General features: G+C 52.8%; 5 protein-coding genes across 5 annotated transcripts; 3 read left to right on the forward strand and 2 right to left on the reverse strand.

Moving 5' to 3' along the window:
- Positions 1–5: 5 nt before the first annotated feature.
- HD553DRAFT_313480 (uncharacterized protein) lies at positions 6–3,431 on the forward strand. The gene is made up of 7 exons (XM_046180241.1): positions 6–627; positions 692–1,008; positions 1,071–1,265; positions 1,331–1,596; positions 1,663–1,929; positions 1,989–2,012; positions 2,082–3,431. Exons 1-7 carry the CDS (start codon positions 90–92, stop codon positions 3,211–3,213), a joined length of 2,739 nt encoding a protein of 912 aa, XP_046035798.1. The 5' UTR covers positions 6–89; the 3' UTR covers positions 3,214–3,431.
- On the reverse strand, positions 3,432–7,124 carry HD553DRAFT_313483 (glycoside hydrolase family 16 protein). The gene is made up of 13 exons (XM_046180242.1): positions 6,409–7,124; positions 5,602–6,329; positions 5,382–5,521; positions 5,267–5,303; positions 5,073–5,200; positions 4,812–4,999; positions 4,703–4,748; positions 4,476–4,635; positions 4,353–4,406; positions 4,123–4,287; positions 3,908–4,054; positions 3,773–3,842; positions 3,432–3,704 (listed from the first exon to the last, which is right to left on the reverse strand). The coding sequence occupies exons 1-13, from the start codon at positions 6,700–6,702 to the stop codon at positions 3,693–3,695; spliced, it is 2,169 nt and encodes a 722-aa protein (XP_046035799.1). The 5' UTR covers positions 6,703–7,124; the 3' UTR covers positions 3,432–3,692.
- Positions 7,125–9,564: 2,440 nt separating this feature from the next.
- Positions 9,565–10,233, reverse strand: HD553DRAFT_343212 (uncharacterized protein; the record flags this gene model as incomplete). Its single annotated transcript, XM_046182853.1, has 1 exon — positions 9,565–10,233. The coding sequence occupies one exon, from the start codon at positions 10,231–10,233 to the stop codon at positions 9,565–9,567; it is 669 nt and encodes a 222-aa protein (XP_046035800.1).
- Positions 10,234–12,459: 2,226 nt separating this feature from the next.
- On the forward strand, positions 12,460–13,740 carry HD553DRAFT_329134 (PrpF protein; the record flags this gene model as incomplete). The annotated part of the gene is made up of 3 exons (XM_046181905.1): positions 12,460–12,699; positions 12,764–12,928; positions 12,985–13,740. 3 exons carry the CDS (start codon positions 12,460–12,462, stop codon positions 13,738–13,740), a joined length of 1,161 nt encoding a protein of 386 aa, XP_046035801.1.
- An 845-nt stretch (positions 13,741–14,585) lies between these two features.
- Positions 14,586–16,962, forward strand: HD553DRAFT_343214 (gamma-glutamyltranspeptidase; the record flags this gene model as incomplete). Its single annotated transcript, XM_046182854.1, has 10 exons — positions 14,586–14,744; positions 14,815–14,940; positions 15,006–15,104; positions 15,175–15,644; positions 15,709–15,839; positions 15,895–16,147; positions 16,216–16,247; positions 16,308–16,443; positions 16,518–16,658; positions 16,728–16,962. The coding sequence occupies 10 exons, from the start codon at positions 14,586–14,588 to the stop codon at positions 16,960–16,962; spliced, it is 1,782 nt and encodes a 593-aa protein (XP_046035802.1).
- Between the last annotated feature and the right edge of the window lie 247 nt (positions 16,963–17,209).

The following is a 17,209-nucleotide window of genomic DNA, read 5'->3' on the forward strand; positions in this document are numbered from 1 at the left end:
CGATACATCGACTCATAACGTTCTTGAAATTAGCTACTCGTCTCTATTCGGATCGATCTCAGCTGACTCGTCTCGGCTAGTGGTTAATCATGCCGCCGGCCACGCGTTCCCGCAGCCAGAGCCAGACAGCACCTTATCCCACAGCAGGGTCGTCCAGTCGCGCAGCCAATGCTCAACAGACCGCCAACACCAGTCGGGGTACAAGGGCGACCAGGAGCAGATCTGGCTCCATGGTCTCGAACGGTACAGACGAAGGCGGACCAAGACGGGTCACCAGATCGCAAGCCAAACCTCCAGGTCCAGGACCGCCACGGTTGGCCAAGGTCATGGAGGAGGTGACGCAGGATCTGCCGGACTCTGACCAAGGCGAATCTGAGGTCGAGGAGGATGGCACTGCTGTGACGGCAGCTCAACGAATGGAGCTCAGACGATCTCTTGTCCCTGCCCCTGGGAACAATGCGGGCCGGCCGGATACTCGTTTGATATTCGCTCCTTTGACGATTGAAGAGCGAGCTCAGAGATTGTACCGAGACTCTGGTATCGTTTTACAAGCTGTCTTGGACCGGAGAGGAGAGAGTGAAGGACCTTTTGACATGGCGATGAATGCCAAATGGAAGAACTGGGAGGGTCAGTTGCATGATTCGGGAAAAGATCGAACGGTCCAGCTGACGTCACTTGTACCTTCTTCCAGCTGCTCGGGGATCCATCTTCTACAACGAAAGATTAGCACACTTTCTCCAAAGGGACTCGCTGTCAAGAGTGGACGACTTTGACCCTTTCGAACAATCCGTAACTCTCAACAAAGCGCTTCGTCTTACCGATATTGCGGCTTTTGCGAGGATAATCGACTCGCCAGAAGATGCTGCCGAGAGCCTCGACGAGCACGCCAGAGACAAAAAGCCTTGTCGTGCCCTCAAAGAAGCCTCGAGTGTCTTCTTGTCTTGCTGCGTACCGAAACCATGGAATGATCGAACCGCTCTCCAACTGTTGGTAGACCTCGCGACCCAGGTATGCCTCTTGAATTCCTCAGGCTCTCGAGCCTCGTAGACGGCTGACTTCTCCCGTGACAGCGCGTACTTTCTGAACTCGGAGACTTACAGGAGCCGCTTGTGACAGATGGTCACCTCCATCCGAACGTCGAGGATGCTTTTGCTACGGAAGCCCTCACTGACTTGGAGGGTTGGTCCAAGCTTGATAATGTTATGGACGAAAAAACAATCGCTGTGAATATCTGGAAAGAGTTTGTCCTAGAGAGAAAACGTCAGGTATGTCGCGGTTCTCAGAAGTGCGTCATCCGAAAGCGATTACCCAGACACGTATGGTTATGCAGCTCCGTAGAGCGGAACACTTGGAAGTTGCAAGCGGACAGTTCCCGTATGAGGAATTCAAGTCAGAAATGCTGGCTTATATAAACGACGCTCTCGCTGATCTCGATCTGGACGAGGTACAAGGACAGCCATCCGTCTTGGAAGGGTTTCCTAGCGGCAGGGTATATGACGAGGATGTGCAAGAAGACGAGGAGATTGAAGAAGATGAGGAAGATGAGATGACTATCGACAAGGTGATCGCGTTGCCAGAGCCAGAAGAGGAGGAGAGGTAAGCCCGATGCCTTTCTACTCATAGCAACGTTCGAAACGTTGACCATTATGTTACTTTCATTAGAACCAGGCGGGATAACGCGGTTCATGACACGAACCTGGATCAACCGGAAGATGACGATGGTGATATGCGGTTCACTCAGGCGGATATGGATCAATACTTGCGGGAACAAGATCAGCAAGAAGACGTCGTCCCAGTCCCGGTTTCTCTGGCGGAGGAAGAAGAGGAGGAAGAGATTGAAGAGCTCGAAGCGCCTGAAGGATCGCAATGGGCAGTGCGAGAGGGCCCGGACCGAATGCCTATACGCCAAGTCTTGGCAGGGGAACGACGGTCAGTCGAATATGGCTCGCTTTACCTCGCAGTGTGCTGATAACATTATACACCAGCAGCGTTCAAAACCAAGATCAAAGAAGGTATGCCCTCCCTGTGACATACTCAAGACGCCGTAGATCTATCATGCTCAATCGCTTTTCTTCTTCTAGATTGATCATGGCTCCCGCGGGCCCCGTCGACTGGGAGAGCCAGGCCGCTGAGCCGAGCCGAAGCCAGCAGCACCCTGAAGGGACCCGGGGCGAGCGCGCCAGAACCAAGAAGACGCCAGCGGCAGTCGTTGCGGATAGGGCTTCTGGGAACCGAGAGGATGCGGTTCAGATTGATCCTCTGGGAGATGATTTAGGAGACACGAATAGTGTCGAGCCACCCAATGATCAATCCATAACGATAGGTGAACGTCGGGAGCCAGTGCGCCCCCGCCCTCAGCCCCGCCAGCGCGATTATCGTGCTGGCCATCTCGCTCATCAGCCAGATGTCGATTTGGCACCAAGGGCTACTCGCGGGAATCCCAAAGCCCCTGAGGGTGACGACGAAGAACTGCGTCTTGCACCCCAGCCGCCTGGTAATACGAAAGTCTTCCGTTTGGATCCAGCAGACGACTATCTCTACGATGAGAATCGAAACCCGCTGCACGATAGGCATGGCAGACCTCTACGATTATACAAACGATATACAAAGATGAGCAATCTCACCAAGGATCAAGCCAACCGGACGACCGGGGAGGGCGGTGTCGCTTACCGCTCCAAAATGCGGAGGACCTGGACCATAGCGGAGGGTCTTTTCCTCTATCGCGAGGTCCAGAAAGTGCCCATTGGCTGCTCAGGACAGCCGACGGCATACGTGTACAAACGATTTCAGACTGAGCCGGTCTTCTCGGGAAGAACCAGTAACCAGATTAGGGATAAGATGAAGGACTTGGTAAAGCGACGCCGCATCGACAAATTGTTGGTGCTGGGCAGTGCACGTCATTACCTACCCTCAACCGACAAGCTGCACCAAGAGTACCAAGAGGAGAGAAACGCAGAGCAACGGCGCCTGTCACGCGAGTCCAATGCCAGAACAGGATCCGCTGATGGTAGCGAGACGGACGAGGAGGACGATCCAGTTCAAGAAGATGATGATGAAGACGATGAGGAGGAGGAGCGGCAGGTCGAGGATGATGAAGAGGAAGAAGAGGAGGAAGAGGAGCCGCAGCAGCAACATCAGCAGCCCCGGCGGGATCAGGGCGGCGCTGACACCGATCAGGAGATGGATGAGGCAGAAGCTCGGCGATTGGAATAACAATTCCGCCAATGAGGTGCCTGTCGACGGGGATTGAGCGAATGAGCCACGTCCAGGGCGATGATTATGATGAGGAAGTCGAAGGCGAAGCTAAGGGTATAGCTGCCGGGAAAGACGATGAGGAAGAAAGAAGAAGAGGCATAGGAAGAAGACTGAGGTGATGCTACGGGAGGTTATTGGAAGAGCTTGATCAATTCTGTTTGTATGTAACGAGGGTTTGTAGAAGTCGCTTATAATGGATAGAACGGGTGCCGACTGGAATCTATGCAAGTTCAGAGGAACAGTGCTACAATGACCGCAAAGATCTAATAACGCCGCCATGATTGATGTATACAAACGAACAAACCTCGTTGTCCGATCCTCACCGAGATCGATGAGGGGTCGGAGGACATAGATGATGGACAAGAAATGGGTGAATATTCGTGAACTCGTGGGTATATCGTAAAGAAAGATGGTGAAATCCCGGCTCAAGGTCGCACTCAGCAACCACCCTACAATGGAAAACGACATCGAAATCAGTGGCGTTCGCTTCGAGCACTCGATTTTCGGCATAACTCACATCGAGTCGATTCTTCGGCTTCGGTGGGTGTGGCTCTGGGATTTGATCAAAGGTGGAGATGTTCGCGTTGCTGTAGAGTGGAAGATGATTAGCTTTGGGACCAAGGCGGACTTTCAACGGACTCGGGTAACATACGTGTAAGCCTCTTTGTACATCTCAATGTAGCTTGCGGTGGGCATATCCTCCGGATCGCAGCCGAGGTCTTTGGCCTTGGGGTCTTGATATACCCGGATGTAATCGATCAACATGTGTACCGGCCAGAGCTGCTCTAGACCCTCGTAGCTGGGATGTAGCAATAGCTGGAAGTCAGCGCGATACTCTGGCGATGGCTTGTTTCTCGCAAGACTAACTCGATGGCTCCGAAGTTCTCAGAAAGACCCAAGTTGACGATCAAGTACATCGGCTCGTACGGGACAGGCCTCTGACCGACGTCCGCCTCTGGTACAGGCTTCATCGCCGAGCCCGCAATCCACCATGCGGGTTTGCCATCGTTCACCCACCAAACGTATCCCTCGCTGAAAAGGCAAAGACGGATGAGGATCGCCTGAAGATCGTTCGAAACGCCCTCCGGCTGACTTACTCGCCATGGGCATACTCGAATCCATAGATCGAGAAACATCCCGTGTTCCCTTCACTATAAAACAATGTATGGTTAGACGCGGGAACCAGCTCGAATTTGCAAGCAGGTGAGGTCATCACATACTAGCAGTTGGGGTCGGTGTAGGATACACCAGATGTGGCCTGCTGGTAAACACCTCCCAAGTACGTGTTGATCTTGGTCATCGAATCGTCCATGATCTGATAGTCCGTGCCGGACACGTTCGTGGAAAAGTAGTAATACGGGTTGAACGGCGCCCATTGACCTGGAGATTGAACAAACAGAGGTCAGCGCCGATACATGCAGCGCGATCATTGCTTGACACGACTTACAGGACTGGGATACTTCCGAGACGATTCCGTGATCGGTTTGCAGAACCTGAAGATCGGGCGGCGTCAGCGTTTGCGTTCACAAGATTCGAAGCTGAGGACCAGTTCTCACCTGCGCTTCGATCAGATCGATTTCAGGAGCGGCTCGGCCCTTGAAATCTCCGTTGGCCTTCTTGGGTCCAGGGTGGGTAGGGTCGTCGGGACAGGTACACGAGGAGAGACGTTGACCGGTAAGGTACGACAAGCTTCCGTTGAAAGGAGATTGCTCGGGACCCGTGGTCAACGCGACGTTCGGACCGCCTACAAGTAGAAGATTGAGACATCGTCAATGCTCAAATTTGGTCCGAATCAACATTCGCTCAGATAGACTGACCGTTCAAGGTCTGGTTGGGCATGGTTCCAGTATCGCACGAGTCGTAAGAGTAAGGCCACATTCCGTCTAGTGTACCTCCGTAACCCATTCGTCCGAGGTTACCCATAGTCCACACAGCGGGCCAAAGACTAGGTAGCGAGAGATATCATGTCAGCTCCGGGAGATAAGAATCAAGTTTATCGTTCTGGGCTCACCCGTAAACAGAGCTTGTACCAGGCAAAACGAGGCTGGCTGGATAGCACGAAAGGCGCAGAAGTCGAGGTGTCAGTCAAATACTCGCCTGTATGAGGGTGCCCGCCATCGGCTCACTCTCGATGTATCCGCCTCGGAAACAGAACTTGTTCCAGGTGCTCATCAATCCTCCAGTGTAATTGAGCCCTTTCTGAGGCGAGTTTGTCAGAGTGATTTTCAGGTTTCCTCCCTCGGTGGTGATCGATCGGGGATCGTACCTAACAAGCAGGACACGCAAGCAGATTAGTGCATCAGGTCGGATGATTGACATTCCCTTCTTCGATCCCGTGCGACTCACCATTCCAAGTTGTTGGTTCCCCAGTAATGGATGTTCTCCGCCTCCCAGAACGGGTCATCACCGGGCCAGAAGGTCCTTCCATCCAGGTTGAACTCGTCACTGAATACGAGGTCCCAGGTCTCTCCGGTCCACTTGCTTGTATACGTGTACGCATCAGCCGGGGTATCCTCGTCGATCAGGTTGAAGTTGCCCAACCGGGTAGCGACTTGACCGGTCCCGTTGATTCCACCCAAGTTGTATCCACCGAGCGTGTTCGGCGGGTCCCGTGTGAAAAAGGAGATCAGCGGGTACCCGCCGAACAGGGTGCAAAGAGCCAGAACCAGGATCAAAATGCAACCGATGTTGTACAATCCTCGAACGGTAAAGATTGTACCGCCCCGGTCGTACTTGCGATCCCGCTTTGGGTCAGGGTTATGCAGATAGTCGTCCGGCTCCGGATGGTTCAGTGCGACGTTGGCACCCCACGACGCCGGGTCCGGAGACAGCGAAAACTTGTCGCTGATGCTAGGTGCCAAGCTTCCCGAAGCGTTGTTCTGCGCGCTCCATCCCTTTTCACCGAACGATGTCGCACCGACGGCACCCGCTCCACCCCGGTAGCCTCCTTTCGAGTTGATGCTCGCATAAGGTCCAGCCGGTGCGTGCAAGTCGGAAGATGAGGGAGTAGGGGATCCTGACCGGTAGAGAGGCTGGGCTGAGGGAGAGAGGTGAGGAGAGTTGGGGTTGTATCGCTGTAGGTCGTCGTCATCGTCGAGGTCGATCAGTCTTGAAGTCTCTGTCGACTTGTGATCAGGTCAGACAAAAACTCACGCTACCCATGCTATCAGCGCTGCCTTGTCTGCTCATGTTGGGTCCCAACAATCGGTTCTGGGACAGGTCGTCGTGATGACGGTCCTCGTAACTACCGAGCAGAGGTGAATGGCCACTAGGACTGGTAGCACCACCACCCGTCAAGCTTCTCGAAGGTGTCGGTCGAGGTTGATGTAACTGCTGCTGTTGCGACGAGGACGCGTTGTTGATGAACGGGTTGTGCGAGTTGCTAGAGATGGCGGCGTTGGAGTTGCTAGGACCGAAAGCGTAGTTGTTATTGGATTTGGAAGGCATCAGGTTGAATATCGTTCCAGACGATGCTGGTGAAAGTTGCAGGTTGTTGAAAGGATAATGATGCGGGGAGGGGGGGACTAGGTGGTGGTGGAAGGTAGCTAGCTAGCTGTGCGTTGTTTTCGGTAGTGATCGTGGGGTCGGGTTACGCGAAATGCCAACCCAAAGCACAAGAAAGAGGCCGAAAGCGACAGACAAGGAGCGGGGAGAGAGGAAGACAAGGAGAGTACCAAGGAATGGATGGGAATCCCCGCAGTATGCAGGCAGCGAGTGTGAGGTCGAGCCAGCGAGCGAGCGAGAGTGTAGCGTGGATTCGGGGGTGTCGATGGCGATAAGGAGGTTTGTTGATGGAAAAGTTGTTCGATGCGATGACACGGTGGTGTTTCGGAAAAGAAAGGGAGACAGGAGTACAGGAGAGAGAGAGAGAGAGAAGAGGTGATGAGCACGTAAACAAGGCGAGGAAAGGGAGGGGGAGAGAGAGCTGTGCGTGGCGAAAAGGGGAAGCAGGGGGGAAGTAGCTCTCACCTGGGCTTGGCGTCCAAGAGGAGAGAGAAACGCGATCTGTCGTCTCGTCTATGCTGGCCGCTAGCAGCTCACAAAGTACCGAAGAGGTCGAGGTAGGACGTCCGAAAGTGGTCTTGTATTCCTGAAAAGAGATCAAGAGAGTGTGTGTTGCCCGAGATGCGAGATGCCAAAGGATGCCGGATTTGATGATCAAAAGCGATTGTCAAACGACCGTGCGTTCGACTTTTTCTGATGGGAGGACAAGGTGGATACTGTCTGATCGAGTTTGAGCGATTAAGCGAGAGCCGGCGGGAAAACCTGTTTCTTTCTATTTCGGCAGTGGGTGTTGAAGCGTGTCAAAGGGACGTTGAGCTGGACGTGGCTTTGATCGTAACAAACACCAAGAAAGAGGAAGATCATCTCGGATCGTCTCAAGGGCTGCTCTTTGGATATCGACGTCGCAGCCTCAGCGATCCGCCCAGCGAGAGCAAGGGGGTTCCTAGGGCCGGAGCACAGCAGGGGCAGAGCGCGTCGGGGAAGAGCTAAACGGCACATCACATCACTACACGCGAAGGCGCGGAGAGAAGGGGAGGAAGCCACGGAAACTCTTTTTTGATTAATCGTCCCGCGTGATCCGCTTCGGCCGGCGGGAGTTTGAGATCTTTGTTGGACGAGCGAGGTACACAAAAGAGCGACAAGGTCGACGGCAGATCTAGGTCTTTCCAGCTTGAGCAACCATACCAGCAGTTCATCCACCTACCATTTCTTACGTTCACCTGAGAAACTTCTCGACCACCTGTCGCAAGCGATCAAGAAGTAGCGTCATCGAAACCAAGCGCTGTCATTAGCGCCCCAGACGACCATCGGATGTGCCAACTTTACTGGAACGGGATCGTATCTTCCCCGCGTTTTAGCGACTGCCTCCGCGGTGATCGAACGTGGGGCTGCATGGAAAGAGGCTTTGGATGATGCTCGACATGAAACGGCTAGTGGTACGGGACGATGTCGAGCGTTGCCTCTGATTCATCTCTGATCTCTGACTCCTCGCTACATACTTCGCGACTACTGGTACAAGGCGTTTCCTACAGTATCATGAGGTGACAGTCCTACACGCTTCTCTTGCGCGAGTCGTACTCTTCCAGCCAGCCTGCGAGCTCATGGGTGTAAAGCCATGTGATGCACCACGCTTCCTGCCGAAAGACCATCGCCGAGAAGCGGCAGGTATCGCTCAGATGCAAGAGGTGAGTTTCTTGCTTGACTGCATGGCATTCTTTCAAGAATTTGTGCAGTTTCACAACGTGTTCCAACCGCGGGTCACGCAAAGTGGTTAAGACTTTCTCCGTCGTGTCGAAATTAGTCCTTTATACCTCGACGTCCTGTGAGTGTAAGATCCTTCCTCAGTGTCAAGCATCAACTTGGTAGTGAGGAAGAACTTCAGGTCGTGATCGCATGTTCGAAGGAACTTCCAGTTGCAAAGTTCAGACCGGTTTGCCATTTCCTCCTCACACAGTGTCGGAAACGTTTGGGCTAATGCGTCAACACCAACACGACGACGCTCACGTGAAACTTCCCCGTCAAATCCGATCGATGAAGCAAGTCTGGATCCGTTGGGAGATCTTGGGCCATCTGTAAACTTTTCGCCACAGACGACTGAAGACAGTTGGGTAGATGCTTCAACGGTACATCTATGGGAGAGCACCAAATACGAATATATCTTTTGGGTTGTGCGTCGAGTCACTTTCGCAATCTCCCTGGGTCACAACAGAAGCTGCTCCGGTGTATGGTTGTTGTCCTGAGAGTGACATGCTTGTAAAGGGCTCCTCGCGTGAGGCGTCTGGTTTCAGGAGGTTGATCGGGAAGCGAATCGCCAGATCGAGCGATAGTGGGGGTTCAGCGAAAGTTGTGCAATGTCCCACCAGCTCCACTTATATGTAGGCGAACAACAGCCATCAATGATCGACAAGCTGAGCTTCCTTTGTCTATGATATCCCCCTCACGAACAAATGACATCTGCCTGGCTATGAGGGCGGAGCTGATAAGCTATTCATGAATTTGCCCCTCCTCACCTGTAGGGCTGAAGGCAGCGCTGAGACCAGCTTTCTCCCTCGCTGCGAAAGTCCATAATCGAGTCACCTCAGTTCGCCTTGGCGTTATTATCAAGATGATGACGCGTATTCCGTCAGATCAGAAACAGGTGCCCGGTGACGCAGAATTATAGCTTTCGGTGATACGATATCTTATCAAGATGCTTTCCTATACAATTCGACGCTTCATGGACTAGTCTACATATTCACTATGCGTCCATTGGTGAAACGAACTTGTCGGCAATCGATTCTCGCCTTGTCCTGGCTATCTCACATCTCAAGCTCCGGCCATCATGTTGGTACCAGAGACAACGGGCCACTCGCGACGCAATTCCTCTAACTGCGTCCCTCCTAAGAAGATGAAGTACCATACCTGTCGGACCCAGAGTGCTGCTATACCTTGCTCGGTTCCAGCAAACTGAAATATATGGACATCGTCCTCGTCAAAAAGGGGGAGGCTTTGTAGCACGGCGTAGAGAGCGAGGGGGAACGCAGCACCTTGCACATTTTGGTCAAGACGGTCAAACGGTGATATATGCGCTTGAAGCGGGTTGTCCAAGGGAGGAAGCCTCTTGAACAGAAAGGAGATCAACGTGGAGTCTCCCGAGCACAACCAAGTGCATTTACTCAGTCCTCGGGTTGACTGAAGCCCAGCGCTGAGAAACTGCTTCCGGTCCAGGATGACATCGTCGTTTCCCTTGGGTCGACCCAAAGGGCCTTGAGAAGGCGGTTTCTCCGGCTCATCGTCATCATTATTGGACTCGTGTGAGGAGGAGACGGAGCCATTCTCAGACTTCGTCACCTCGGTCGGTCGGACCGTGAAGTAGCTTGTGGGAGTGATCGAGTTGGACTGCAGGTACTGGAACATCATGTCCAAGCCGGAAGAAGCCCGATCGTGGCTGAAGTCTGCAGTATATTGCTTGTTAGAATATCTGTTGTCTGCCATCTTGAGTCAAGTGATCGAGGAACAGGATAGGTGGAGGTGATCTGGAGGACTGTACTGAGACTTACGCAGGAGCACCTAAGAGAGAGACAAAGATTGAGGGAGATTGAGGGAGGTTTTTATATGTCTTCGACTGTGAGGGTGCGGACAGGAGAAGCTTATCACACCATTCCCCTCCTTTGAGCGGGTCTCCTGTCTTGAGAGGTATGGATAGATCCAAGAGGGCAATGCTTCAGCTGCGGAAGAATATGACTCACATGCATGTTATCATCCGCCATTGTATTCAAGCCGACGGTTTGGATTCCCGGAGGCTGGATGGAGAATGAATTCTCACGGCCCGCTAGTCACACCTCTTGCGAAGCTATACATCTGGTGAATCTTGTACGGCACTCACCTTCAATTTGTATTTCTAAAGGCATCAGCTCTACCTCTTCAAGAACGGACATGCCTACGCATTCACGAGATCACCGGGTTGAAAATGTCACGACATGACTTGCGCATATGCGTATACCACTGTATGGCGTCGTGATAGAGTATTGTAAATTAAAGCTTCTTCCTTTGTTACGATACGGCATTTCACTGGCTTACGGTATACTACTGTAGAACTAGTGCAGCAGGAGAACGAGGACGGTTGTTGCGGTTAGATCACGCAATGTGATCCTTTGTACGCTTATCTCGTCATATGGTGCTTTCGTGGCTGTATACGTCGTCGGCAGAAAGGGGCGGCAGCCCGAGGTTCATATATTCAACGACTAAGAACAATTGGCAAATAGAGGTATCCTTGATCAGCAACAGGTCCTCATTTTCACTTCGAACACTTGAATCAACCTCGACAATGTCAGAGCGAAACTGCTGTTTCCGCTGCTTCAATAGCGCTTGTTGCATGACACACTGGGTCGAAACACAACAACGGTTTCCCTACATAGATCAGCAACCAGCAAGGGTAGAGAAGATGACAGCGTCAAACCCAACACAAACACAATCCACCGGACGGACTCGCCGTCCGTCCGATCCTTCGAAGGCCGCAGGCGCTGATCCGAATGACCGCGGAGACGGTTCTCGGCGATCATCGTCCCCAGAGCCGGAAACCGTTCTTCAAAGCAAGTCGTCCATTGAGCCACCCGATTACACGACTGTGCCTGCGTCGTCATGCATGTCAGATCTAAAGTCTGCTTGAACGCACGCTGTGATTCGACAGCGGCCAGTGATGAGAGCATAACACCATATGCAAATGTTGTATCTAGCTCTAGCTTGACATCTTAGATCTCATTTACATGCTTATTAGATAACGGAAGCAACGTTTCGCTCGACTGGAATGCGCAACCAGTGCATTCGCAACGAGATACTAGTGATCAAGTACTCAGTTTATACCTTACGACACGACTTAGAGCGGTGGGCGGGGGTAGCGGCGGCCAGACTTCTGAAGGAAATAAAACCATTCATCTGCTGCATGAAGAAGGATGACTCGTTGAAAGGCTGAGCTTGTACAGCGAGATCGCTGAAATGATGGTTCTTCTCAATCAGCCTTGGCAGAGTCGACTTGACGAGCTGCAGGAAAGTTTATACGGTAAAGGACTCAGTTGGCATTAATGTGCTAGTATTGACCTTGAAAACGCTAACCTCTGATCGATCATGTACACCTCGTTAGCTCAGTCGCGAAACCCGGAACCCCGGAACGATCTCCCGACGACTGCGCCTCTGTCTTATGGTATACCAAGCGCGTTTACGACGAGATTGCGGATAGCCGATGAATCTAAGCAGATGTGTTCACGGTTGGGGACCCAGTGGGGAACTCCCTTCGTAGTCGTTGATCCTTGCCCAAGCAAGGCAAGACACAGCGGGCGAGCGAAAGCTGAAACACCGATGATCGGACTTGTTAGGCTTTAACGGGCAAGTCGCGTGAGTGAAACATCCTCGGCGATCAGCGGTCGACCTTCCCACCTCGATGTTCGTGCTTCTGAGAGTTTCTGACTCGCATGACTCGAGGTCTAGATACAGATCATACCCTGGCAAGTAGGCAGCAGGCAGTCAGTTACCTCTACCCTCGAATATTTATAGTCAGCCTTGTGTCGAACCTAGTCGGTGCAAGCCAATGCAAATGAATCATAGATATGCCCATATCCACGACATGCCATGTGGAGGACTCTCATGTCGACTTCGCTGCAAACTACAACTGCCCCGCGAGGGGCCTCCTCATTTCACACCACTATCCGAGCTCATAAGCAACTCATGTCGGCTAGTGCTGCCTTTTATCGAGGCGGCACCTCGAAGGGAGTCATCTTCGAAGACAGTGACCTGCCAACGTCCAACCGGGACCGTGAGCATCTCTTCAGCTCTTGCATAGGGTCTCCCGATCCATATGGAAGGCAGTTGGACGGGATGGGAGGGGGCATATCATCACTCAGCAAAGTTTGTATCGTCAAGCGAAGTGAACAACATGAAGCCGATGTCGAGTTTACCTTTGTCCAGGCAAGTTCACATCACGATAATACCAGGTCCTGGGGCTTGATCTTACGATCGTGCTTAACATCAGGTCGGCGTCAAAGATGGGATCCTGGATACCGGCTCAAATTGTGGAAATATGGTGTCCGCAATCGGACCTTTTGCACTAGAGAAGGGAATGCCAAGCACGATCGATGAACACGGCCGAGCGACTGTCAGGATCTTCAACACGAACACGAACAAGATGATACACTCGGTGAGTAACCGCCTTTCAGCCTGCTCTGGATGCCGGCTGATACTGTACGAATTCAGCATTTCCCTACGATCGACGGACTAGCTGACGTCGATGGTGATTTCGAGATGGACGGTGTGCCCGGCACATCAGCCCAGATTCAGCTAGATTTCATTAATCCTGGAGGATCTCGCACGGGAAAGCTGTTGCCGACCGGAAATGTCGTGGACGAGCTGCAGATACCAGGTGCTGGCTCGATCCCGGTCACTCTGGTAGACTGTGCCAATCCCGGAGTGTTCATCGCGGCAGAGACTTTGGGGCTCGATGGGTCGATCTTGCCGGACGAACTGCAGTCCAAGCCAAAGACCCTGGAGATACTCACTGCCATTCGTCGAGCTGCCGGGATCCGGATGGGCGTATTCGCGGACGAGAACGAAGCCCGCAAAATTCGGAGCGTACCCAAGGTCTGCATCATCTCGCCAACCCGACGACACACCTTGCTTTCCGGTCAGACAATCGAAGCTCAGGCCGCCGACGTGATCGTGCGGACAATCTCCTCGGAAGATCCTCATCGAGCGATCCCCATCACCGCAGCCATCTGTGTAGCTGCAGCGGCCAATATGTCGGGCTCGGTATTCTCTTCAGTGTTCCCTGGAGGGAAGCCACCTGCAGGTCAGGCTATCAGAATAGCGCATCCGTCAGGGACCATCGCTGTTGATGCAGACCTGAATATCGACGAGGATGGGTCGATGATCGCCCGGTCCGGGACTATATACAGGACAGCTAGAAAGTTGTTTGACGGAAAGGTCTACTATCGATCCCAGACGGCGTCCTGAATGCAGGTCAGGTCTCGAGGGATGTAACAAGCCTGCTGAAAGATAAGGAACTCTTTGCAAATTCCCGTCTCGCTTCTCGTTGCACCCAAACTCGAAGGTCGACGGTGGAACATAGCGAATCGAAAGTTTCAGGCCGACATGGCTGACAGACAAGCAACTCACACAGCTTGTTGAAAAAAGGCTGCCAGCTGCCAGTACACAGTTCTTGTGCGATCTGCGTAGATAGTGGACAGTACATCCAGTATCGAGCATGACTCACGCCGTCAATCGTTCGTCAAGCTTCCACTATCGCGAGTCTGTCTTTCGGATGCAAAGTCATGGCTATTTCGGGTCCATCGACAAATCGAACCAGACTCCTATCGTCCGCAGTCCTGATAGATATGCTGTGACCCGGCTTGCTAAGATCACTACGAGCTTTGATCAATCGCATGCTGCATCTTGAGATTACCCATTGCGGTCGATGCAGCGGCGGGCGAAGCGATATTCGAAAACGGATGAAGACAGCCAGCCTTCAACGGTCAACGCCGACCACATCGGTCGCGCTAGTTGCGAGTTCGTCATCGGGCAAGGGGAAAATCTCACCATTTTCGTCCCGCCTATCGACATCGGTCCTCTGCGGACCGATATCAATGTGATCTTTCGGGTTAACCGCTCAAGAATTGGACATCAGGTGATCTCGTTACGGCTGGAAATGGCGGAACGACCGTATGGACAACGAGGACGGCGGGTAGCGGGATGGCAGCGGTAACAGTACATATAGGGGTAGAGTCCGCCAGCATCTACAATTCGCCCGTTCACAATAGGTGCTTCTGTGCCGTACCCGTAACCTTTACCATACCCTTGCCATGTTGTGGACCCCTACTATCCTGGCTTCGACCTTGACGGCTTTGCTTGTCACCGCTGCACCTCCTCATTCGCTCGGCAAGCGGAACGCGGATTGCTTTGCCGACAATGTCGATGGATGCTACTACGACACGGTCGGACGCAAAGGCGCTGCTGCATCTGTAAGCTTCGGGTGCGGTATGTTCTTGTCTCATTTGTTTGCTGATAGCTCCACGTTTGGCGGTTCTGTAGGAAGTTGGAACCTGCTCGGCTATCGCCATTGATATCCTCAAAGCTGGTGGAAATGCCGCCGACGGGATGATCGCCAGCGCTCTCTGCGTCGGTGTGGTCAACGCTTTCCATTCCGGGATCGGAGGAGTGAGCTCTTTCCTTTTCATGATTCGTGATATAGCTCGAACTGAATGGCTATCTTTTCTCATTAGGGTGGCTTCATGCTGGTGCGATACTTGAACGACGACGGGACGCACGGATACGAGGAGATCGACTTCAGAGAGACCATGCCTGCTGCTGGAAACGTCACCGTAAGCGAATCATTTCGAGATGGTATCATGGAGTTGGCTGCTGAGATTCTACACTTCTTCTTCATGGTAGATGTACTCTGCTGCGGGTGCCAACCAAACCTTATCGACTATCGGAGGTCTCGCTGTCGGAGTTCCCGGAGAAATGCGAGGATGGGAACAATTGCATAGCCGTCACGGCCGCCTTCCCTGGGCCGAGCTATTCCAACCTGCCATCCACCTCGCGCGAAACGGTTTCGTAGTCAATGTCGACCTCGCCGACGCTATCGCTCAATACGCCACTGGTTTCATTATCTCGGATCCTAACTTTGCTGCCACCTACGCTCCGAACGGAACTACACTCAAGCAGGGTGACACGTGTTACAGGCCGAACTTGGCGGACACCCTCGAACTGATCGCCAATGAAGGTGTGGAGGTGTTTTACACCGGAAAGATCGCTCAGGGGATCGTCGATACCACCAGCAAGACCGGCGGTATAATGACTCTGGACGATCTGGCTGGATACGAGGCTATCATCCGAGAACCCGTCAACATCACTTATCGGTTAGTCCAGCAGACCTCGACGCTGATCTGACGGACGCTGATTGGTCTACTTTCTAATCTACAGTGACAAGCGAATCTTCTCGACCGTCGCCCCTAGCTCTGGAAGCGTCGTCTTGTCCGCGCTCAAGATCTTCGAGGGATACAACGGTTCTTACTCGGATAGCGATCCCGAAATCAATGTCACTACCCATCGACGTGAGTATTTCTCACTACTTGCCCTACGATAGCGTTAACTGACACTCCAAAACAGTCATCGAGGCCAACAAGTTCGCTTACGGTCAGCGATCCAACTTCGGCGACCCAGCCTTCACCCCGAACGTGACCACTCTTGAGCGCCTCTACTTGACCGAACCTGTTGTCGAAGCCGCTCGAGCCAAGATCAACGATACCGCAACTTTCGGAACATCTTTCTACACCCCTAGCGGCTATGTTCCCGGCCCAGAGGCTGGAACCAGTCACTTGGCTGTTGTTGACGGTGACGGTATGGCTGTCTCGCTGACGACGTGAGTATAGGTGCATCTCGAGAACGCGATCGCGGTCGTATCGCTGACCAGCGTCTGGAACTTTTTAGTACCGTCAACACCTACTGGGGAAGCCGTACCAGTAAGTCCAGCATTGTCTTCCCAAATTCGACACAGAACTGATCTTGTCTGAATCTTGAAGTGACGGACGACGGAATCGTCCTGAACAACGAGATGGACGACTTCTCCTCTCCCGGTCAGGTCAACTCCTTCGGCTTTGCTGCCAGCCCGATCAACTACATTGCTGGAGGCAAGCGACCTCAGTCTTCCATTGCCAGGTGCGCTGCATCATGCCGTACCACCAATCAATCGCCTGTCCTGACTTGAGACCTTTTTGATTGCGAGGCTATAGCTCAATTGCCGAGGACCTCGAGACCGGAGAGCTGATGATTGCTACCGGATCGGCGGGAGGATCGAGGATCATAACTGCTACCCTGCAAGAATTATATCATTATATCGACCAGAATCTCAACGCCAGCGGTTGTACCCACCAGTAAGCTGTGACTGATTAGCTTCGGGTCGCGCTTAGACACTTTGCTGATCCTAATATCCTCCCTCCCAGCCCACGATGGCACGACCAACTCAGCGGAACTACCTACTTCGAGCTCCCGGACCTCAGCAAAGGATTGGTCGGTTATAACAATGGTACTGTCGCCTACATGAAATCGTTGGGTTACAACGTTACCTACCAGGGAATCAGCGGGTCGACTTCGCACGTCGTCGCTAGATTGCCGGACGGGAGCTTGGAGGCTGCGAGTGATCCCAGGAAGGCTGCGGGTTACGGCGCTGCGTTTTGAGAATGCAAGGGAACATCCTGAAACCAAAAGAAGACTGTCATCCGAATCATAGTACCCTCACACACATAATACCATGCACTTAATAAGACGATATTCGATGGGGTGATGCGCTTATGCCATTGAGGTCGTGATATCCGCTTACGAGAGATTTTACGTGATTCGATGCCGAGAATGACGAATGCCGATGAAGCTCGACCTCAGATATCGGTAGCGGTTCTTTCACTGCGATCACTGCATTTGCTGCAGA

This window comes from Filobasidium floriforme, assembly GCF_021052385.1.
Source record: "Filobasidium floriforme strain CBS 6241 chromosome Unknown HD553scaffold_14, whole genome shotgun sequence".
NCBI classification, from domain to species: domain Eukaryota; kingdom Fungi; phylum Basidiomycota; class Tremellomycetes; order Filobasidiales; family Filobasidiaceae; genus Filobasidium; species Filobasidium floriforme.

Bases quoted from the DNA above. Each gene is read 5' to 3' on its own strand.
- HD553DRAFT_313480 (XM_046180241.1), top strand. From the start codon at position 90: ATGCCGCCGGCCACGCGTTCCCGCAGCCAGAGCCAGACAGCACCTTAT. The intron at 1,009-1,070 runs GTATGCCTCTTG...CTCCCGTGACAG, and splicing joins TGGTAGACCTCGCGACCCAG to CGCGTACTTTCTGAACTCGG. The intron at 1,266-1,330 runs GTATGTCGCGGT...ATGGTTATGCAG, and splicing joins TCCTAGAGAGAAAACGTCAG to CTCCGTAGAGCGGAACACTT.
- HD553DRAFT_313483 (XM_046180242.1), bottom strand. From the start codon at position 6,702: ATGCCTTCCAAATCCAATAACAACTACGCTTTCGGTCCTAGCAACTCC. The intron at 6,330-6,408 runs GTGAGTTTTTGT...GACGACCTACAG, and splicing joins GCGCTGATAGCATGGGTAGC to CGATACAACCCCAACTCTCC. The intron at 4,288-4,352 runs GTAAGTCAGCCG...TTGCCTTTTCAG, and splicing joins TTCGAGTATGCCCATGGCGA to CGAGGGATACGTTTGGTGGG.